This window comes from Eptatretus burgeri, chromosome 5 (genome assembly GCF_056783735.1).
Source record: "Eptatretus burgeri isolate ZD-2024b chromosome 5, Ebu_testis_v1, whole genome shotgun sequence".
NCBI lineage: Eukaryota > Metazoa > Chordata > Myxini > Myxiniformes > Myxinidae > Eptatretus > Eptatretus burgeri.
In genome coordinates this window covers 71,666,475-71,691,127 of record NC_140965.1, presented here as the reverse complement: position 1 = coordinate 71,691,127, position 24,653 = coordinate 71,666,475, and the positions used below count along the sequence as shown (strand labels likewise).

The following is a 24,653-nucleotide window of genomic DNA, read 5'->3' as shown; positions in this document are numbered from 1 at the left end:
AATTGAATATACTTTTTCACCCAAGGACTTTGTTTAAATTTTAAAACTCTATGAATTTTAGCTACTCTCAATCCTTCTCTCAAAAACTGTTTTAAGCTTCTCTGATGCAAAACATATCCCTCTTTATCATAGAATGTTGTTAATAACTTTTCTGTTGATTTACCTTTAATATTAAAACTTTTATGATAATCACTTAACCATTCTTTCTTTGGGGTTTCTTTCTCACATGCAAAAGGAAGATCTTTATGCTTATTATGAAGATCACTCGGGTACCTCAAATCAACTTCAAAATAATAACCTTCTTCTTCGTCATTCAATTCCTCTTGAGAAGAAATAACAATATTCATCAAAGCCTTTTCATAATCCTTTTCTTCCACCCACTTTAATTTACCATAAGGCAGAGATTGAGACATTGCCCATCCATACAAATTATTAGCATCAAAATACATCAAATAATTACTATCTTTTTCACTATCATAATTTGGAAGATATTTATTATTTGCTTTAGCATATCTTTTTGAACATACTTGTGATATTCCACCTCTCTTGGACTTCTCAATCATCAAAAGCATATCAACATCACTGATTAAATCTATATCTTGTTTTGTCATTTTCAACATTGCACTCCAAGCTAAACCAGGAGCTGTGAAATAGTGGGCAGGGTCTAATCCATAACAATTTTTATTATGACAGAGTGATCTAAAAGCTTCAAACACATCAGCTAACAATAAAACATCTGTTTTTAGATATAAATCATGATATTCTCCAAGGTTCTTTATCTTAAATATTTTCCATATTTCTTGTGCGTGTTTATATTCCTTATCACTTATCTCTTCTTCATAAAGGTTATTATAGAAACTTTCTTTTGATGGAAGTTGTGTTTCTTTAAATCTCATAAATGAATCCATATAATCATAAGGATAAATTCCCTTACTTGTAAGAATTTTCTCTTTACTTTGAATTTCATTCCTTGTTTGAATTTCCTCTCTCGTAAGAATTTCATCTTTAATCAGAATTTCCTCTTTAGTTAGAATTTCATTCATTGTTCGAATTTTCTTTATAATTAGAATTTCATCTTCAGTTAGAATTTCTTCATTAATTAGAGTTTCCTCTTTACTTTGAATTCTCTCTTTAATCTGAATTTCCTCTTTAGTGAGAATTTCCTCTTTTGGAAAGAATGAATTAAGATTTGGAAAAGAGTCCGTGGAGCTTAGATTTGATGCGAGGAAGGCTAGTGGTGTTCCCATAAACTTGTAAGAATCAAGAAACCGAATACGAGTTATAGGTTTTGTGAATATCATTTTTGTAAATGAAATATACTTTTGACTTGTGTTTGTTATGGCAGAAATATTCCCTGGTGTTTTTGAAAGTTCATTTATAAATAGATGTGTATCATAGTTGGCGCTATTGTGAAGAAAGACTGGAATAAAAGAAGGTAATTTGTAATTAAGATTGCAACAGGAATGAGCAGGACCTCTATATTTACCAGTAAGATGACAATGATCCCTAACTTTAGACTCCTTAATTTCCCCCTCACAAATATGACAGATATTGTTCTTTCTAAATTCTAATTTTTCTTCTTTGGTTAATTTCATCGGTTCATTTGTTTCTTTCATTAATTTAGTGAGTCTTATACAATCCTTTTCTAATCGTTTTACAAACTCTTGTGAAGCTTTTTTTCCACGATAATGTTCAAGTTTGTTATACTTTTCTCCAACAGATGATTTGATATAATAACAGAAACCACAAGGAATATGTTTTTGATATTTATTTGTATATGATTCTTTTGGATTAGGAGAAGCAGTATTAATCTTTTTAAGGATACCCTCAAAATCAGCGTATATCACAAATGGGTGCATGATAGATTTATTATAATCTTCAAAAGAAATCTTTTCACCAGGTTTAGGCATTGTAATTACAGCTGATTTATGATTACTACAATATTTTGAATGTTGTTCTAATCGTTCTTTTGTATGAAATGAATTAAGACATCGCTTACAAGGATATATTTTGTTTGCTGTTCTGAATACCTGAGAAGAGATTAATCTTGATAAATTATTGATGTATGTGTAATGTGAATTCTTTCCAACACTAAAATATAAAAGATCAATGTGTGTTTCTTCATTTTTATAGTTGTTTGAAATTTTTAATATTTGAACTTTGTTTGTATCCGTTAATCCATATACATTAATAGAAAGATTATTCTTTTTCTCAAATTTAGGAATATCTGTTAGTGGCATTGGGAATTTAAAATCTTTAATGTCCAAGGTATTCTCATATTTCATATATTGTTTTACTCTTTCTGAATTACATTTTGGTGGATGAAAGTGAGCAAGAACAGACCAGAGAAAACATTTATTATCATTGTTCTTAATATTAACAACTGCCTTCTTTAGTTTTATTTCTTTTGGTAATTCAATATAAGAAGAAGCTTTAAGAGGGTTTGATTTTAGAATGTGTATATCTAAAAAGATGATTTTTTTAATATTGAATCCACTTCCTACCACTGTATTATCAACATCCTCCTCTTGTCTTGATAGTTCTTCATAAACCCCACTATTCAAAAAATCTTGAAATGATGTTATAAAATGAAGATCTGTTCTCATATAAGGAGTTTGTTCTTCATCTTGTCTTTTCATATTCATTTTCACTCCCATATAAAACTTTAAAGTTTTCATTTCTTTTAATGTCTTTTTAATAAATTTTTCAACATCGGGTTTCACTATTTCAATTGATTCAGCTATTGATGATGGACCGGGTTCTCCAAATTGAAAAATCCTTATTTTTATATGCCCTTTAAATGCCCCATCAGTGTTTTCAATATAATAGTCTCCCTTTACTTTAAACTCATTTTTCTTGTGTTTTTGTGATTGAAGATGTTTATTATAACTACTCTTCAAAACATCCTTTGAACAGATATCACAATGTTTTCTTTCCAACTCAAGAGGAGATATTTTATGAAACAGATTAAATGTGTGTTTGTTGGTTCGGAGGTGTTTTCTATAATGTTTATATTCGTGATTACAAACATCGCAGTATGTTGTATTCACCATATTTATATAATAAATCTTTGCTTAAACTAAAATTTTCTTGATGAAAATTTCGTTTATTTTACAGGTGAATCTGTGCTTAAAACCATTTTATCCTCCAACTTTTTCACTTAATAAATACAATGTTTCAAGACACAAAAGACAAGTTTCAATCAATCTCTTCATTTGTTAAAGATACTGAGAAATATGTCAAGGATGTAAAATTGAACAAAGATAAATATAACAACTATTGGATAAAAACTATTATGGTAAATAATATGAGTTCTTCAATTTCCTTCAGTGGAAGGGCTTTTAGTATACCTGGTAGAACATCAATTAAAGTATCTCCAACAAAAGTTTCTCCTCTCCTTCTAGTAATATATTCAAAACTAGAAAAAGCAATGAAACAAGAAAAAGTATCAAAAAACAAAAATCTTATGGATGAAGCTTTAGAAAGAAAAGATAAGACCATCTGTAATATGCAAGGAGAAATTTGTATTTTTTTCAACAACCCTAAAGATGTAAATCCTGATGAAATAAAGGATGTTAATATATCAGGTGAAATGACATTTCGTTCAATAGTAATTAACGATCATTTTAAAATTACCTTTAATATAAAAAATGTTGTCGTTGAATCTGATAATGAAAAAAAGTATATCGATATCGATGGTAATATACAACTGAAAGTATAGATGAATTTCAGTTTAAGTGAAGTTTTACTTTAGAAATATGCTAGACTTTCCTGATTCTCCATATGACAAATTTGAGAATTGTCCTGCGTGTGAAAGACGCGGATTAAACACAGAGTCAAAAGCCTATAAACAATGTATATTCTGTGATTATCTTCTAATTAATGATAATAAAAAATATAAAAAGGAAAATAATTCTTTTAGATTTACACCAAAAATGAATTACTTTACAAGATTGATTAGAGAAATGAATGTAAAGTATGAGGGTGATAACACACCTTTCCTTACAAGGGAAGAAACTGAACGTATAAGAGAAATGTTCAAAGGATTGTTGTTGTATATTATTCATGGATGTAATTTTCAGGGAAATATCAACACAAGATATTGTATAAATAAAATAATGGATTATCTTGAAATTAAACCTGAACTTAGGATATAATATAGAGTTTCTAAAAAAGCCAATAATAAATTAAATAACCTGTTTTTCAAATATATAAATGAATGATTTTTTACCTATTTGGGAAAATAAGATAAAATTTAACAACCATAAAAATCTCCCAAATTCATTAAGATGTCTCATAGTTGGTTCAAGTGGATGTGGAAAAACCTGCTTACTTTTAAAAATGCTCCTCACTCCTAACTTTTTAGATTATGATAATTTAATAATTTTCACAAAGTCGAGTTTTCAACCAGAGTATCAACTACTCTCACAAGGTTTTAATGCTGGTCTTCAAAAAGAAGATATAATCGGTTTATTTAAACGCCAAAAAAACCTAAATGATTATAACATTGAAGATATAATTCAACTATTTTGTGATACACAGAGATGTAAAAAGAAATCAAATCCTATAACTTGTATTCTTAGTGATAATACGGATGATATACCGTCTCCCCAAGATTTGGATAAATCAAAAAGAACCTCGTTATCTTTGATGATTGTGTTAATGAGAGAAACCAAACGGTAATGGACAGCTACTACACAAGAGGGAGACATTCTTCTTGTAATTGTATTTATCTTAGTCAATCGTACTTTCAACTTCCTCGTCGTTCCATCAGAAACAATGCTAATACTTTTATTTTATTCAAGTTAAATTCAATAGATATCAATAATTTTTGGAGAGATAATTGTTCTACATTATGTAGTAAAAAGAAATTTGAGGATTACATGAAGCACACGACTGAAAAATATAAATATATTGTTGTGAAACAAGATGAGATATTAAGGGATATATTTTTTGTTTTATAAACAATTACATATATAAATGACAACTATTATTATAAATCTTGTGGGTAAATCTGCTTCTGGAAAAAACTTTCATAAATCAAGGTTCTTGTGTAGTACAAATGAGAATATTGTAAATTTACTTAAAAAACACCCCGTGATACGCATTGTATCAACAACAACTGGAGCAATAAGACCTGGAGAAGTAAAAGGTGAAGATTATCACTATATTTCAGTGGAGGAACATATGCAATTGAGGAATGAAGGCCAAATGTTTGAGGAGGTTTCTCTTGGTACAACAAAATATTCACATTGTAAGAGTGAGTTAAGGAAACTAAAATCTGGTGGTGTTGGGATATTAGAAACTAATCCAGAAGAAACGAGACAAATTATTAAACATCTGAGTGGAGTGAAGATTTTATCATTCGGTTTTGATGTTGATGAAGAAACTCAACGCAAACGTATGAAAAGCAGAGATGCAAGTATTAGTGAAGAAGAAATTACAACTCGCATTAATGTTAATAAAGAATTTGATGAACTATTTAAAGAAAAGGATTTATTTGAACACATCTACTTGAATGATGAAGAAAAGGAAAATTTCCCTGTTGATCTTTACAATTCATTAAATGATATTTTACAATAAATAAATGGATGCAAAAGAAAGAGCAAGAAGATTTAAGGAACATCAAGAGTTGGTTTCAAAAGTTGTAAAACAACAGGAAGACATAAAGAAGAAACGCAGACAGAAACTAACGGGCGAAGAACCATTTGAAAGAAAACAAGAGAAATTTTTTAAACCACTTTTAAAAACTTCCCAAGAAAAAATGAAAGATGTTTCCACAGTTCCCACAGTAGAATATACTCCCAGAAAGCTTCAAATGTTAAAAGATTTCAGTCAAATGACGGAGGAAGAATTAGAGCATATTGGAGAATTAGAATATCATGATGAAGAATTATTTCAACAACTGGAAGAGATTAATCAACCCCCTGATTATATTGTGAATGCTGTTCAAAACAATGAATATTCAGCGGATTCAAAAACCAAAGCAGGACTCATTCCAACAGAACAACCAGCAATATTTCATCTTGTTCAAGAAAAGGTATTGATATTTAATGATGAATTAAGGTTCTTGGGTTCTGCTCAACCCCCTGTTAAACTAACTCCGAGATTAATGTTTCTTCTCACAAAAGATGGAAGACAAGGTTCAACTGTGAGGGATGAATCAAAGTATATTGATAAACCATTGGATATGGAAAATAATGATGATAGAGTATATATTGATCTGCTGAACACTCTAAATTATAAGGTTATTCTTTCTGGTAAAAGTAGGAAGAATGAGAAGGAGAAACACATTATTCAGGCTTTAAGTATCCTTGGTTCAGGTGTTAGTTTTCTTCCAAATGACCCATCGCAATGAGTTAATAGACTGTTGTTGTTGTTAGGCAGTAAGAAGGCTGGAAATAACAATTGTTTTAATGAAGCATCAGCCATTTTAGACCAGTTGATGAACATGAAAATAATTAATAAATCTCAATATAAAGACATTTTATCTCATATTAAATAAGATGAGAAGCACAATCTTTAGTTTCAATTTCACAACAAGCGACCACACATCTTCATTCCCATACCCACTACAACTTGACACAACAAAAGAATATGAGGCATCTTTATTGTCCATGGAAACTTATAATACCTTATTTAATATAACTGATAAAAATGACAAGTTTAGTTATAATCCCGGAAGTGGATACAAAACGATAACAGTCTCACCCGGAGCATATGAGATTTCTCAAATATCTTCCGAAATTGCTCGTCTTATGAAAGAACAGGGTGATGAACCAAAAAATATTGTTATAAACATTCAAAAACATACTTCAAAATCAACGATTAAAGTTAAAAATAACTACAAGGTTGATTTCACAATTGATAATTCATTTAGAGAGTTATTGGGTTTCTCCTCAAAAAAGATTGAAACTAATGGGACTTTTTACAGTGATAATGTCATTCAAATATCCTCAGGAATAAATTCGGTGTTAATTCACTGTGATTTGATTGATGGTGCTTATAATGATGGAAAAAAAAACAAATACAATATTTTCATTCAGCGCATACTCAACCCCAATTGGTTATAAATTCAATATGGAACCTAAAAATTTGGTTTATCTACCTGTGTCAGGAAAAACCATACACAGAGTAAATTTTAGGATAACCGACCAAGATAATCGTGTGATTTCTTTTAATGGAGAAGTTATATCTATCAGAATTCACCTACGTGAAGTTTTCCAATAAATAAATACGATGGTTATTGTGAGGAAACACGAGTTGGGAAAATATAAAATAATTACAGGGGATGGGATGTTCCTTTCCCCATACTACAAGGGTGAAGGTATGTATCTTGGTAGAGGATACTATAAACCTAAGAGACAAAGGGGTGTTGGACATCAATTTAGAGGAGATGGGATAATTGATACTCTCATGGGTATTGGTTCAACTATTCTTAAACATAAAGATCTAATTGGTTCAACTGCTTCTGCTGTGGGAAATGTAGCAGGTGCTGTAAAGAGTATAAAAGATGCTCAGAAGGAATCTCATAAATTACAAGCAATAAAAGAAATTAAGAAAGGCAAAACTCAGTTGTCCCCCCAAGAACGACAGAAAATAATTCAAATACTTGGATCAGGGTTTCAAAAGTTTTAACATCTTTTTTCCTAAATAAATACAAGTATGGAAGCAATTGATAGTATCTATGATTTGGATGATACTATTATTATCTCAAACTCCATGAAAAAAGAAGATTACTTCAAGGTAAATGCAATAACTGGAATACGAATGGTACAAAAAGTTTTGAAATAAATAATCAACAAACCTATTTGAATCTCTCCGAAAGTTTCTTGTTGTGTAAATTTAAATTCACTAAAGCTGGGAATAACACAAACGCTACACTTGTAAATGATTTCTTCTGGAAAATGTTTGATAGTGTGCGTTTGTATATTGGAACACAAGAAGTTGAAGTGGTTGATTATGTCTCTGCTGTATCTGAAATGATAAAATTTACACTCTATACATTCAGTGATAGAATGGGAAAGGGGTCTGTCGAAGGTTTTATTCCTGATATGTCAACGGGAACAAACACAGACCCTGGATATATTCAAAGGAAAGGAGCGTATAATGATGATACAAAAGCAGAAAATAGTTTTACTGTGGCGGTTCCTCTTAAAGGTATATTTGGATTTTGTGATCATGATAAAGTTCTGTATGGTCTTAAAATTATATTTCAACTACAAAGGAATGATAATGAAAATCGATTGCTTTTTGGTGTTGGTAGTGCTTTTGGTGAACAGAATAAATTTGTAATTGAGGAGATGAGTTGGTATATCAGTGAATATACTCCTAATCTTAAAACAGAAGAGATGTTGAATCGAAGACTTAACTCAAAGAAACCACTCAGTGTATCATACCTCAAAAGAAGATGTCAACACGTTAAGCTCAATCAAACTACTTACACGTGGAATTTGGGTGTTCTGGAAGGAAAGCCACGATATCTGTGGATCATTTTAAAAAAGCCAGATGGTGATACTGTGACTGATAAGAATAATACATTGAGTGATAATGCTAAGGTGAAACAACTTCGCGTTTCTCTAGATGGAACATTTTATCCACGAGATAGATTGGAAATTAATTGGGAAAAAAATGATTTTGCTGAAGCATACAAGTCTTACCAAAAGGTGTGTGAAAGTAATGGAAATAAAGAACCTATTTTGGATATGACAGCATTTAAAAGTTTGTATACAATCTATGCGTTTGACCTGAGTGCTCAAAAGGAAACTATAAAGTCTAATCGAGTGGATACTTCCCTATACATTGAAAGAGGAGAGAGTGAAGAAGTTGATTCATATTGTTTGCTTTTGGAAGAAACAGAATTGCAGATTAATACAGATAATGGTGTGATGATTAGTCTCACATAATTTTTTGTTAAATAAATGAGTGGCAAAGTACCAACTGGGGTATATGTTAATCAAATCAATCTTCATAAACTATCATCTTGTGTTCAAAATCAAAAGCCTTGTACAATTAACGTTAATACAATTCAGAGAAAAGGAGCAGTAAGAATTGATGTTTTGCTCACAAGAGAACAGGTTAAAATCTTGAATGACACTGGCTCACTTAAAATTAAAATGACAAAACCAATATTGAAAAAATATTCAATAAGAGAGACGAGTGGAGGATTTCTCCCATTTCTAATTCCTTTATTTGCTGGTTTAAGTGCGGTTGGAGCATTGACGGGTGGTATTTCAACAGCGGTGAAAACTGCCAACGAAAGGAAGGCTCAACTCCAGGCTCAAAAAGAATTGGAAAGACATAACAAAGAGCTGGAGAAACAAATTAGTGGAAGTGGCGTAATTGTAGATTTTGCTGAAAAACTTGAAGGTCTGCCTGATAAAGCGAGATTGCTAGTTGGAGATATGCTTTCTTCTATAGCACAAGCAGGTGTAAAATTAACGAAAAGAGGTAATGGATTATATCTTTCTGATAAATAAATGAGCATTGATGAGTGGTTGGAAAAATTTGGAAAGAATACAACATCAAATTTACAACTTGTCAAATATTGTAAGAAATTAAAAATTCATAATGTGGTTATTTGTATGAGAGATGAATTAACAAATGTGCCGAAACATACAAAGAATATTATTATGAACTTAGAAGATAATAATGGGAACGGTTCTCATTGGGTTTGTATTTTTAATAGTCAAGACAAATATTATTTTGATAGTTTTGGCCTTCCACCACCTGTTGAAGTTATAAAATTCTTACAGAATGGTGTTCATCAAACATTTCAAGTCCAAGAATTAAATTTCAAGTGTTGTGGTCAATTATGTCTATATGTGTTATTTCAACTCAACAAAAATAAAAAATTTTATGATATTATTTTTAATCTAATATAAATGACTTATGTTGGTAAAGATGGTTCTATCTTTGGTGTATCTCAAGAACTGGATATTGATTTATCAAATTATTACACAAAGGCACAGGCTGAACGACATAAATATAATATAACCAAAAATATTAACATGAAAAATGCTTTTAAATTAAAAAATTATCCAAGCCCGACTGACGCGAATGACTTGGTGAGATTAAGCGATTTATCACAATATATATCCTTAAATAAAACGGCTGTGTATTCCAAAGATACAGAAGTGTTGATATTATCTCCAGGTCATACAGAATTCACAGTTCGAATTAAAATAAATTTTTATAAAGAAGGGCGTATCGTTTGTATGAGAATAGAACAATGGGGGTATGATATGAATGATTTAGGGTATAATTGGTCATTTAAAATTAACCTCGAAGACCTGGAACAATTAAATCAGTCTCGTAAGGAAGAATATTATCCACTTGGTATCGAGAATGAGTTTTGTGGGTCCACGATTAGTAAACAACAAATAAAAGAATTTAATAAGGGTAAACATAATAATGGTTTTGCCCTTGTTTATCTCATGAAAACAGAAAAAACAGGATTATATATATAATAAGTAAGGAAATACAAAATGATTTAACTATGGGAAGATGGGGAGGTGTTTCGTGTCATAATATTATTCTAACATATATTTCTAATACATAAATGACAGCAAGAAGGCTTCAAGAAAATTATCATTTCTGTGTCCAAGCATACCTTCAAGAAAAGGGTATTCGGTATTTTAATAAATATGTTCTACAACATAAGAATGACGTATTTTCAATAAAAGATTGGCATTATGCTGATGTTGATAAACCGACAACTTTAGATTTAATTACAATGTTAAATAATGAAAAAATTATAAAGTTAAGAAAAGGTAAGGCTCTTTTAGAAATTCAAAAGAAATTTTATTGGTTTCCTGTTGTAAAAAAAATTATTTTCGATGCAGGAATAACAAGAAATCCTGATGAATATAGGTATAATATTCTATGGGGTGTAAGCGATTCAAGGATAGTAAGGGATGAGGAAGGAGTTGAAGAAGAGAGTGAAGAGGAGGAAAAGGAGAAGAGAGAGAGGGAGGAGAGGGAGAAGAAAGAGAAGAGAGAGAGGGAGGAAAGAGAGAAGAGAGAGAGGGAGGAAAGAGAGAAGAGAGAGAGGGAGGAAAGAGAGAAGAGAGAGAGGGAGGAAAGAGAGAAGAGAGAGAGGGAGGAAAGAGAGAAGAGAGAGAGGGAGGAAAGAGCGAGACAAAATAAATATCAAAATATGGAAACCAGTGAGATTCAAAAAAGATTGGTGGTATTACAGAAAATAACTCAACCCACCGAGGAGGAAAACAAAGAATTGACAAGTCTATTGGCAATATTTTCTTCAAGACTATTGACATCGTCAAGCTATTCATTTTAATTCAAGTTTTTTCTTAAATAAATGGAGGAGAGAGTGAAGGCATTTCTTAGGATTCTTTATGTTTTAAAAATTAAGATTCAAATGTGCATGTTGGAAACTAAAAAGGTTTTTGCACTCTGCAGGACTTTTTCACATAAATAAATGAGTTATTGTCTCAAATGTAAAAAGAAAACTAATACTAAAAATATTTCATATATTAAAAGTAAAAATAACAGGGTTATACAAAAAGGTATATGTTCGGTGTGTGGTTCAAAAAAAAATCAATTTATCTCCAAACACAAACTCGGAGGAGATATACAAAAGTTTTTATCAGGAAGTAAATTTACAACTACTGGAATACCAGGGGAATTACATCTTCCAGGGTATTCTTTCTGTGGTCCAGGTACAAACTTGGATAAAAGATTAGATGAGGCAGACAATCCTAAATCCTGGAGTCAGCCTATCAATAGAGTTGATGAAGTGTGCATGAGACACGATATTGATTATGGGAATACCACAACGTTGGAAGAAAAGCATGAAGCCGATAGAGAAATGTTGTATAATTTGTCTCTGATACAAAATCCAACCTTGAGAGAAAAAGTTGATTGGTTCATTGTGAAGAAGATGATCAGTGCTAAATTGAAACTTGGGCTTGGAAATTCAAAAAACTTATAGGCTCTAATGATGCCATTAAGACTGAAGAGCAATTAGCTGATGAATTACATAAACCAATATTCACAAAGTTTCAGAGAAGGAAAGTTTATTCCAAAGAAGTAGATTATATCTGGTCTGCTGATTTGATTGAACTCAATAATGATAAGGGGTACAAGTATGCTTTAACCGTTATTGATTTGAGGAGTAGATATGCGTGGGTTGTCCCTTTAAAAAACAAAACAGGTAATACTCTTATGTTAGCTTTTCAACAGATATTTAATAAAAGTAAGAGAAAACCTAAAAAATTGTGGACTGATGAGGGTAGAGAGTTTTATAACAAGACATTTATGAATTTTCTAAAAAATAACAGTATTACATTATACAGTACCTTTAATGAAGGGAAGGCAGTTGTTGTTGAACGTTTTAATCGTACCTTAAAAGAGAGACTATGTAAAAATTCACACAACTCGGTTCACAACAATGGTCATCTTTTATTCAGGATATTGTGGATAAGTATAATGACACGATTCACACGTCAACAAATATGAAACCATCAGAAACATTTACAAAATTTAAATATGAAAAAGAGATTAATGTCAGAAAACCTAAGTTCAAAGTTGGTGATATCGTAAGAATATATAGGTGGAAATCTCATTTTGAAAAAGGTTTTACTGAACGATGGACGAAAGAACTTTTTAAAATTGTTGATGTAATAGATACGGTTCCTTGGACTTATAAAATATATGATTTGGAAGGGGAAGAGATTTTAGGTTCATTTTATTCACAGGAATTACAAAAGACAAAGATAAATTGAAATTTTTTGACTCCGCCCCTTTTTAACTCCACCCACACAAACCCCGCCCACACAAGCCCCGCCCACACAAACCCCACACAAACCCCACCACACACAAACCCCTCACAAGCTCCAATAAATTGAAATTTTTTGACTCCGCCCCTTTTTGACTCCGCCCACACAAGCCCCACCCACACAAGCTCCACACAAACCCCACACACAAAAACTCCACCCCACACAAGCTCCACACACACAAACCCCACACATGCTCCACCCATATTCATCATATTCACATAATTAGTGATTAGTTAATTAGTTCCCCACACACAACATGTTTATTTAATTAAAAAATTATCCACCCATCCACACAAGCTCCACTCATCCACCCATCCACCCATCTCTCCACCCATCCATTGATCCACACAAACCTCATCCACATTCACCCCTCCCACATAAGCTCCACCCACATAAACCCCTGCCCACATAAACCCTGTCTACACAAGCTCCACACAAAAACTCCACACACATAAACCCTGTCCACATAAACCCCTCCCACACAAGCTCCACCCACATAAACCCCGCCCACACACACCCCGCCCACATAAACCCCTCCCACACAAGCCCCACCCACATAAACCCCGCCCACACACACCCCGCCCACACAAGCCCCACCGAACCCCCGCCCACATAAACCCCTCCCACACAAGCCCCACCCACACAAGCCCCACCCACACACACCCCGCCCACACAAGCCCCACCGAAGCCCCGCCCACACAAGCCCCTCCCACACAAGCCCCATCCCCCCTGTGCGCCCCCCACCTTTGACCCACCACCTCCCTCATCCCACCCCCCACCCTTCCCCACACACACACATGGGGAGGGGAGGGATGGGATGAGGGGGTGATGGGTCATTGGGGGGGCGCACCTACCCTCCCTTCATGTTTTGATTCTTTTTTGTAATTCAGAATCAAGTAATTGTATACAAAACAAATATAATTTATTAATATTGAAAATATTAAATATTCATTTGCGAGAATGTATAATCTTTCCCAGCAATCTTCTCCAGATGTCTTGTGATTTCGAAACTCAGACACCATATTCTGTTTTGAAACAAAAAGTGGATAATAATTACATGGTAATATGAGTAAGCCTCGTTGACCACTGAATTAACACACCAGGAGCCTGTCATCCTTTCAAGGTCAATAAAATGAATTCCAGTGTACTGACAAAACCGCGTCCAAACTAATGATGCAACCAACATAAGACGACATTCTAAAGAGAGAGTGAGATTAATAATAATTCAGAAACATTTACCTCCAGAAAATCATGTGTTGTACAAGATTGCTTCAACAGCTGATGTTGTGTGATAGTGCTGAAAAAAAATAATAATAAGTCAAGGGTATAGATGAAGAGACAGACAGAGAGAGATACAAACAGACAGGGAAAGCAACACACACACACACACACACGCACACACACACACATACGCACACATAGACACACACACACGTGTCTCACCATTGGTTTAATTCATTCGAGATCAGAGACCAGTCATTATAAATCATTGACCTCTTCAATAAGAGCAGAGAGAGGTAGGTAGAAAGACAGACACACACACACGTGTCTCACCATTGGTTTAATTCCTTCGAGATGAGAGGACGTGATAAGACTTCGTGCCACTCATTGTAAATGTCTTTCAATTCTCTTCTAAAATCATTGATCTCTTCAATAAGAGTATTAATTTCATGAACCACGTCGTGATATGTAAACTCAATTTCTTCCAATGCCCTGTCAGGGAAAAAATATATATATATATATATATATATATATCAGAATTATCATGATTTAATTTATAATCATTTGCTTCATCGTTCAAAGAGAAAACCATACACAAACTTACCAACTCTGTAGTAAGCTTTTGTCTTCATCGGAAGAAAGATCGCCCATGTCTCAGTTGTAAAAATGAAAATCCCGTCTGGCAGAAACTTTGGCTGGTGAATCACTTATAAGGCAACGACGAGGAAATTCCCTAAGCATTGGGTGCGGCCACAGGAAATGACAGCTTGGAAAATAACTGGGCGATTGTATGAATCATTTACAAAACATACTTAAAATGGTTTTGATTCAAATGTTTTCAGTTCGTGTTCTGAGATAAAATATAAACACGAGACCTTGTCTCACAGAATAGTTCCTATTTTTTCACAGCATGACTGTCTAAAACCACACAGCACGACCGTGTCAAAAAACACTTCCTCATTTTCACGGCATGAACTGAAAACATTTAAAACAAAACTTTTTTTATGGCGTGGTTTATACACAAAAATGATTTGCAACTCGGGCGGTGGTCAGATGAGATCATTAAGAGAAGTTTATCATTTCGTAATGGCACAAAAGGGGTATCTTAAAAAATATAAAGATTCAAATGTTTTGTTTGTCAATATTTTCGATGGGGATTATTGTGCAAAGAAAATTAAACTATTGAAGGAATTTGAGAATGAACAAATCTTTATAGGTTCAATGAGTGAGCTGTTCAACCTCCAGGTTAAAGGGGAGACAAATAAATATACCTTGGGATAGCCTGGTTATATATATATACAAAGCCTGGTGTTGGCTTAGTGGTTAGGGTGGCGGCTTGGGATCCCAGTGTCCCGAGTTCGAATCCCGCTCAGCTGCTGAATTAACACCAGGGGGTTGACTCAGCCTGTCATCCTTCCGAGGTCGGCGAAATGAGTACAAGTATACTGGTCCTGGTGTATGCCCCGGTTAGAATAGGTGTACCATATCCCTGTGTTGTAAGAGGCGTCCAGGAAGGGCATCCGGCCATAAAAAATTGCCTCACAAAAAGCCAAACCCCTGCACAGCAGGGAAAAACGGATAAAAAGGGGGTTTATTTTTAGGGGAAAAAAAGGGAATCGCTGAAAATCCCCCATTCATTTACATGGGGAAAAGTGAGCTAGAACCAGTATATTCACCCTACACATATATATATATATATATATATATATATATATATATATATATATATATATATATATATATATATATATATAATACTATTTATTGATAATTGATAATTCAAAATGAGCACCAAGCAGTTAAAATATATATTTTTGAAGGTTTCTCCAGTGTTGAACTTACATTTATTTTCTGTGTACAACATTCATATCCACCATTTATCCAAATTTCCACAAATTATTCAAATGATTCTTCAATTGTATTTGCATTTTACTCCTATGTCTAGAATCTCTTAATCAAAGCAGAATTTCAAAATTTAAACTTCTTTATTGAGTTCAGCAGGAGTTCAGAATGCTAAAAAAAACCAACGAAGTGTTCACTTCTCCATTTCGGACATTGCTTAACATTCCCAGCGTCTCCAAGTGCATGGGGTTCATATGACTGATCGACAATCGCCAATCGCTTGCCAAGCCTGCCCTTCTTTATTAACCGTTTTGTTGGAGTGCTTGCTTGAGTGCTTAAGCCACTTGACGAGTGCTTTACGATATTCGCACTGTCACTAAATATATCGATTGACTTGAACAAAGTTGAGGGCCCACTCACCTGCCTTTGGCCGTGGGGTGCATCGGGCGGTTGCTTGCTTGCTGAAAATGTGCAATTTTATTTTACACCACATTTACTCTTTTTGTACAATCTTCTTTCATGATACGACATGTCACTTCGACATAGAAAGATACATATAAAAAAAAATTAACGTTTTGTTTTTAAAAGTTTCTTCAGCTGTTTTGTTGGCTTGCTTACTTGGGTGGATAAGCCACTCAACTGAGTGCTCTTCAAGCTTTGATGGCGATTCCACTGCTCGGTTCTCCTTGGGGACATCTTCAGAGTTCAGAAAGCAAAATAAATTTGATAATTACAATGAGTATTCGGACAAAAAAAATTAATGTTTTTAGTTGGTACAAAGCAATGATTTTCCACAACACGGTTGGATAGCCAAGACAGCGAGAGGTATGCATGCTCACTCTAAGCTGTCTAACCTGGGTCGAATCCCTACCCAGCCATAAACTGTCATGCCAGTATTTCACAGGCTGCGTGCTTGATCTATTTGTGTGCCGTCTCTCGGATGGACATGAAACTGGACATTACATCTGCAGAATCTCCCCTCTCCCTGTCCTCACCCTTCCTTCTCCTTACTCTACCCCCTCGTTACTTTCCCTTCTCCCTCTCTCACCCCCCCCTCTCTCTCTCTCTCTCTCTCTCTCTCTCTCTCTCTCTCTCTCTCTGACCCTTCCCCTCTCCCCACTCCTTTTCCTCTCCCCCTTCCTATCGCTCCCTCTCTCCTTCCTATCGCTCCCTCTCTCTCTTACGCCTTCCCCCCTTACTCCCCTCCCCTGCTCCCCGACCCCACCCCTCTGTTAAGGCACTTGTTAATGACTGACAGTTTAATTTTGAATTTTAAACTGCTTCCCCATGGGGTAGGATGTATGATTCAGATTCAGAGTGAGCTGACCAGAGGTGTGCAAAGGTCACTGCATGTGCAAGCATGCATGCATGCATTCAAGCAAGTCTTTGCCAGCCTGCTAGCATGGGTTTTAAATACTCCTGCCCGGTTTTATATAGAATCCGGTGGTTAAAAAGAAAATTTTGCTGTTTCAATGTGTTTTATTGCCCTTCCCTTCCCCTCACACTGCCTTCCCTTGCCCTCACACCTCTTCTCTTCCCCTCATGCTGTTTTCCCTTCCCTTGCCCTCAAGCTGCTTTCCCTTCTCTTCCCTTCTCCTCACACCACCTTCCCTTTAAATTAACATTGCCTTCCCTTCCCCTGCCCTCACACCGCATTCCCTTCCCCTCACGCTGCCTTACCTTCCCTTCCCCTCACGCTGCCTTACCTTACGTTCCCTTCCCCTCACACTGCCTTCCATTTCCCTCACACTGCCTTCCCTTTCCTTCACGCTACCTTCCCTTTCCTTCACGCTGCCTTCCCTTTCCTTCACGCTGCCTTCCCTTTCCTTCACGCTGCCTTGCCTTTCCTTCACGCTGCCTTCCCTTTCCCTCACGCTGCCTTCCCTTTCCCTCACGCTGCCTTCCCTTTCCCTCACGCTGCCTTTCCTTACCCTCACGTTGCCTTCCCTTCCCCTCACGCTGCCTTCCCCTCCCCTCACGCTGCCTTCCCCTCCCATCATGCTGCCTTCCCTTCCCCTCACGCTGCCTCCCTTCCCCTCACGCTGCCTTACCTTCCCTTCCCCTCACGCTGCCTTACCTTACCTTCCCTTCCCCTCACACTGCCTTCCATTTCCCTCACACTGCCTTCCCTTTCCTTCACGCTACCTTCCCTTTCCTTCACGCTGCCTTCCCTTTCCTTCACGCTGCCTCCCCTTTCCTTCACGCCGCCTTCCCTTTCCCTCACGCTGCCTTCCCTTTCCCTCACGCTGCCTTCCCTTTCCCTCACGCTGCCTTTCCTTACCCTCACGTTGCCTTCCCTTCCCCTCACGCTGCCTTCCCCTCCCCTCACGCTGCCTTCCCCTCCCATCATGCTGCCTTCCCTTCCCCTCACGCTGCCTCCCTTCCCCTCACGCTGCCTTTCCTTCCCCTCACGCTGCCTTTCCTCCCCCTCACGTTGCCTTTCCTTCCCCTCACGCTGCCTTTCCTCCCCCTCACGTTGCCTTTCCTTCCCCTCACGCTGCATTTCCATCCCCTCCCATCATGCTGCCTTCCTTTCTCCTCACGATGCCTTCCCTTCCCCTCACGCTGCCTTCCCTTCCCCTCACACTGCCCTCCCTTCCCCTCACGCTGCCCTCCCTTCCCCTCACGCTGCCCTCCCTTCCCCTCACGCTGCCTTCCCTTCCCCTCACGCTGCCTTCCCTTCCCCTCACGCTGCCTTCCCTTCCCCTCAAGCTGCCCTCCCTTCCCCTCACGCTGCCCTCCCTTCCCCTCATGCTGCCTTCCCTTCCCCTCACTCTGCATTTCCTTCCCATCATGCTGCCTTTCCTCCTCCTCCCTCATGCTTACCTCCTCTGAAACCCTCCCCCTATCTCTTGACAGTCTCCTCATACTGTATGAACGTGCTATTTTAAAGTACCCATTTCATTCAATTCTGCACTACCCCGTCCCCTTTTCTCCACAAGTCCCACTAACAAATGCAAGTCGAACTCCCTTCCACTTACGCTTACCTCCAACCCAAACCCCCTCCCTCTCTCATCTTTCCCCCATCCTCCTCGCTCAAACCCCCATTCCAGAGTGTATCTTGAAATCTGGTGAGGCGTCGCTGACCCCCCCACCGCCCTTCCTCACTCTTCCTCACTAGGGTTGGGCACACATCGACTTTTTCTCTGTAGTCCCGTTGAAAGGAGTGTTTTTTTTTATGGCCATTTTTCACGCTGATCACGAAACCGTTGAAATTTTTGACCTCGGATGATGTCTTAGGTTGGTAAAATGCAAAAAATCAAAATGGCCACCAAATTTTCCCACTTTTCAGGTAAAATTTGATAATTATGGCTTATTAGGGCATGTAATAGTATTACATGCCCTAGTAAGTCATAATTCACCAAATTTACCCACTTTTCAGGTAAAATTTGATGCCATTTTGATTTTTTGCATTTTACCAACCTAAGAGGGTTGGGCACACATCGACTTTTTCTCTGTTGTCCCATTAAAAGGAGTGTTTTTTTCCTATGGCCATTTTTCACGCTGATCACGAATCCGTTGAAATTTTTGACGTAGGATGATGTCTTACTAAGATGTCCTTTTGGTACTTATTGTAAATGCACATGGTACTTATTGTAAATACACATGGTAGTTATTGTACATAATTTTTATCGAGGATGATGTCTTAGAAAGACATCATCCAAGGTCAAAATTTTCAACGGATTCGTGATCAGCGTGAAAAATGGCCATAAAAACACTCCTTTTAACGGGACAACAGAGAAAAAGTCGATGTGTGCCCAACCCTAATATTACATGCCCGATAAGCCATAATTATCAAATTTTACCTGAAAAGTGGGTAAATTTGGTGGCCATTTTGAATTTTTGCATTTTACTAACCTAAGACATCATCCCATGTCAAAAAGTTCAACGGATTCGTGATCAGCGTGAAATTTGTCCATAAAAAAACACTCCTTTCAAAAAAGTATGGTTGTATGCCCAACCCTATCCTCACTCTTCCTCCCCTTCCTAGTTCCCCCTTCCTCATCCCCTCATAGCTCCCACTCCTCCCTGCACCCCTCTTCCCTCCTCTTCCCTCCCCTCTCCTTCTCCTCTCCCTCCCCTTCCCTCCTTTCTCTCTCTCTTTCTCTTTCTTTATCTCTCTCTTTCTCTTTCTTTCTTTCTCTCTCCCTCTCTCTCTCTCTCCCTCTCTCCCTCCTCCCTCCCTCCTCTATACCTCCTCCCCCTGCTCTATCCCTCCGCTCTCCCTCTTTAATACTCCTATCAATGAAGCTGCGGTTGTATTTGCTCGTTGTAAATAAACAGGGTACTTATTGTTAATAAACATGGTATTATTGTAAATGCATATAGTACTTATTATAAATACACATGGTAGTTATTGTACATAAACATGGTACTTATTGTGAATATGCATGGTACTTATTGTGAATAAACATGGTACTTATTGTTATACACATGGTATTTGTTAATACATGTGTTACTTATTGTTAATAAATGTGGTACACATTGTAAATACCCATGGTACTTATACACATGGTACTTATTGTAAATATACATCGTACTTATTGTAAACATGGGACTTATAAACATGGCACTTATTATAAATGTACATCGTACTTATTGAAAATAAACATGGTACTTATTGTAAATGTACATCGTGCTTATTGAAAATAAACATGGTACTTATTGTAAGTAAATATGACCCTTGTAAGCTTGTGAAGCAGTTTCTTAATGTACACATGTGATGTCAACCTGTTTGTGGTTGAAAGCTGAGACCATGAAGCACCTTTTCCACCACAGATATCCCCAGAGTGTCCATGCCTGAACGAGTGATGGGCTTCTACCTGCGTACAGCAATCGTGCCTTGCTCTGTGTACAGTTTGATTCCTTTCACTGTGCAATTTGTCCGAAATGGGAAGAACCTTGGTGTTGAGCAAACATTTAAGTAAGATTCACTTTTTTTTTCCAGATCATGAGTTTCCTACTTATGCCGGGGCAGGCGAGTTATTGGAAAGATAATTCAAAGAGAAAAAAAAACACGGAATCAGAACTATGTTCCAGATGATATGTGGATGTGAGGAGATGGGATATGTGGATGTGAGGAGATGGGATATGTTGACGTGAGGAGATGGGATATGTGGACGTGAGGATATGGGATATGTCGACGTGAGGAGATGGAATATACGGACGTGAGGATATGGGATATGTGGACGTGAGGAGAAGGGATATGTGGGTGTGAGGAGATGGGATATGTGGGCATGAGGAGATGGAATATGTGGGCGTGAGGAGATGGAATATGTGGGCATGAGGAGATGGGATATGTGGGCATGAGGAGATGGAATATGTGGCCGTGAGGAGATGGGATATGTGGACGTGAGGAGATGGAATATGTGGGCATGAGGAGATGGGATATGTGGGCGTGAGGAGATGGGTTCTTTGGGACTGAGGAGTTGGGTTATGGGGACATGAGGAGATAAGGTTTGTAGATATGAGGAGATAGACAATACAAATTGTTCTCAATCCTTCATTTTCTAAAACATGGAAATGGTTGGAATGCTTATATATGGAATAATCAGGACTCAGCAGTGCTGAGACCAGGAGATCTGGGAGGCCAATTCACATTTCCAAATATCGAGATCAGCTTTCCAGGAAAATGTTCTCGCAACAGTTCCATGCATAGCCTTGCGGTGTGGCATGTAGCCCCATCTTATTGTTTCACAGAAGCTTTCCATACATCTGTTTATTACTTTTATTGATGGTGCATCGCTAACTTGGAAATGTCTTCTGAATTATTTTTGTGCTAAAATCGTAGAATATCTATGGAAGAAACAGTGGTCAACCACAAATGCTATTTGCTCACGTATACAATTTTCCATCCCCGATAAAAAATTTTTTTTAAATGTCCAGTTCATCTGATACGTCTGAAAAGGAAAAAACAACAATATATTTTTGACAGATCAGACCCCATCACTGCGGTGGGTACCAGGAAAGCAAGTGCCACACCAACGATTGCTGCATTCATCCTGACCAACAGGAAATGCCTGTCCCACATTAACATGTCTGGTTTGCAAAACAGTTCTGGGAGCAGCCAGGAACAATTTAAGTTTTAAAAAGGCTCTTCTCACTTTCATGTCTTGAAAGGTTCAACCAGTTCACTTTGGGGAGGAGCTTCTGCTCTATGTTAACGAAGGACAAGCCACTATTGGCTGCAGTCGTATTATTTGGAGATGTATGTGGCTGTAGCTCTGCTAAGTTCATGCTTAATAGGTGGAACTAGTGCAACTGTTCAGCCAGCAGAGCGTTTTCGCGTTGTCCGTCCGTCCGTCTGTCCATACATCCATGCAAATTTTCTGTTTTCGCTGCAACCACTTATCCGATTAACACGAAATTTTCACCATAGATGTGACTACTCATGCAGAATTGTTCAATGATAAGTGTCCTTCATCTGACAACCATTTAACTAGGAACATGTGATCACCTTATTGTGGAATCATGCCCTCGATGCGTACTTGCTTAACTTACCGTATCAGGTGCAGCCGAGTGGAGCTGCCAAGTATGCACCAGCCATTGAGCAGATTTTGGGGTATAACATCCTGGCTAAGCTAAATGCTGACCAAGCTAGACAAGTGGAGGAAAAGACAAAAAGCTTGGCACATTTCTAACAGGCACATTTATTTAACAAAAGCGATGAAAATGATGTGGTTTAGTATGGGATTTATTGCAAATGTACAGCAGGGGAAAGCAAGGAATGTGTGTGTGCAGCAAAAGATATGCAATATTTACAAGAGAAGACAGTGCAGAATTACCCCCAAATATAGTTATACAGTCTTAACTTATGCTGTGACAGGCGCCATCACATGCACACACAGACCCAAGGAAAATTTGAGAGAGCCCAGGGAGATAAGCAGTCGAGGATTAGCAACCCCCCTACCTGGCACAGTTGGCAGACCTGCGCAACCCAAACTCTTAGGAGTGGGAAAGGAGGGAGAAATACTGAGGGTGTCGATGGTGTGGGAGCGAGAGGTGCAAGTGTCGTGCAATGTCGGGTGCAGCGTGGTGTAAGAGGAAGATGTGAGGTGCGAGTCAGTTAGGTTCACTCTGCCAAGAATGGCAGCTTTGCTCTGAAAAGAATGGTTGTTTTGGAACCTGCCCATTCCTATTGCTCCTGTGCATCCACAGTAGATGAGAGATAGATCGTAGAGAAAGATGCGTAAGAGAAAGAGACCCTATTGGAGTAGTGTGAGAACTTGTCAGTGTAACTGTTGCTGCTGAATGTAGCTGAACTGAGCGTCAATGAGATGAGAAGAGCCCTTGTAGTAGTCACTCATTCTGATTCCGCGCTGACTCGTGGCGTTCTCGCTCAGCATTGAAACTTTCCCTCTCTGCCGCTGTCTGCTTACCCCGGCGAGATCTGATGTCTGCCACAGTCTCCTGGTGTTGTTTGAACCCCATCAATATCTGGCGATATCTGAGCCAAGTCCTCTCCTTTTCTGAGCCCCGGGCAAGGGAGGAGCTAAGAATCGGATCAAATGGAGCTGTTAGTGATTTCCAGCTTCCCTATTGATCCATAGCTGTCGTCCTGTGCCGTAGCCAAGCCCTGCCAGGCTCTGAAACCGAAAAATGGCTTCAGTTGCTCCCTGACTTGGCCACACATTGGAACTCCGAGATTAACACGGGGCGAGGGTTTTTAGAAGCGCTTTCCTGCCCCGAATGGGTGCTGGCCTCCACCCAATCATGGTAATTTTGGGAAATCCCCATGCTACTTGTACACCATTAAACGAACGCCTGCGCACATTCACGCTTCAATTTATGCCCCAAAACAACACGACTCTCGTTCCTTTAGCGTCCTTCGAGGCTGTGGTGATTGTTTGATGAATAGGTGGCTTGTTTGACGAATGTACATGTATATAATATATATATATATATATATATATATATATATATATATATATATATATGTATATATATATGTATATATATATATATATATATTTTTTTTTTTTGTGTGTGTATATGTTGAAATATATACATATATGTGTATATATATATATATATATATATATATATATATATATATATATATATATATATACACATATATATGGATGTATGTATATACAGTGGGGAGAACAAGTATTTGATACACTGCCGATTTTGCAGGTTTTCCCACTTACAAAGCACGTTGAGGTCTGTAATTTTATCATAGGTACACTTCAACTGTGAAAGATGGAATAAAAAAAAAAAATCCTAAAAATCACATTGTATGATTTTTAAATAATTAATTTGCATTTTATCGCATGAAATAAGTATTTGATCACCTACCAACCAGTAAGAATTCCGGCTCTCACAGACCTGTTAGTTTTGTCTTTAAGAAGCCCTTCCATTCTCCACTCATTACCTGTATTAACTGCACCTGTTTGAACTCGTTATCTGCATAAAAGACAGCAGTCCACACTCAATCAATCAGACTCCAACCTCTCGACAATGGGCAAGACCAGAGAGCTGTCTAAGGACATCAGAGACAAAATTGTAGACTTGCACAAGGCTGGGATGGGCTACAGGACAATAGGCAAGCAGCTTTGTGAGAAGGCAACAACTGTTGCCGCAATTATTAGAATATGGAAGAAGTTCAAGATAACAGTCAATCTCCCTCGGTCTGGGGCTCCATGCAAGATCTCACCTCGTGGAGCCTAAATGATCATGAGAAAGGTGAGGGATCAGCCCAGAACTACACGGCAGGACCTGGTCAATGACCTGAAGAGAGCTGGGACCACAGTATCAAAGAAAACCATCAGTAACACACTACGCCGT

The 24,653-nt window shown here is 37.2% G+C and overlaps 1 protein-coding gene across 7 annotated transcripts in view; it reads left to right on the top strand.

Moving 5' to 3' along the window:
- HMCN1 (hemicentin 1) overlaps positions 1-24,653 on the top strand; it is a 531,017-nt gene that overhangs the window by 111,016 nt on the left and 395,348 nt on the right. For all 7 annotated transcript variants that reach the window (XR_015058458.1, XM_085882362.1, XM_085882361.1 and 4 more), the window contains exon 9: positions 20,643-20,787. Coding sequence is in view for 6 of the 7 variants with exons in the window: in XM_085882362.1 (XP_085738488.1) it covers positions 20,643-20,787 (145 nt within the window). In the remaining variant the exon portion in view is untranslated. The remainder of the gene's footprint in view (positions 1-20,642; positions 20,788-24,653) is intronic.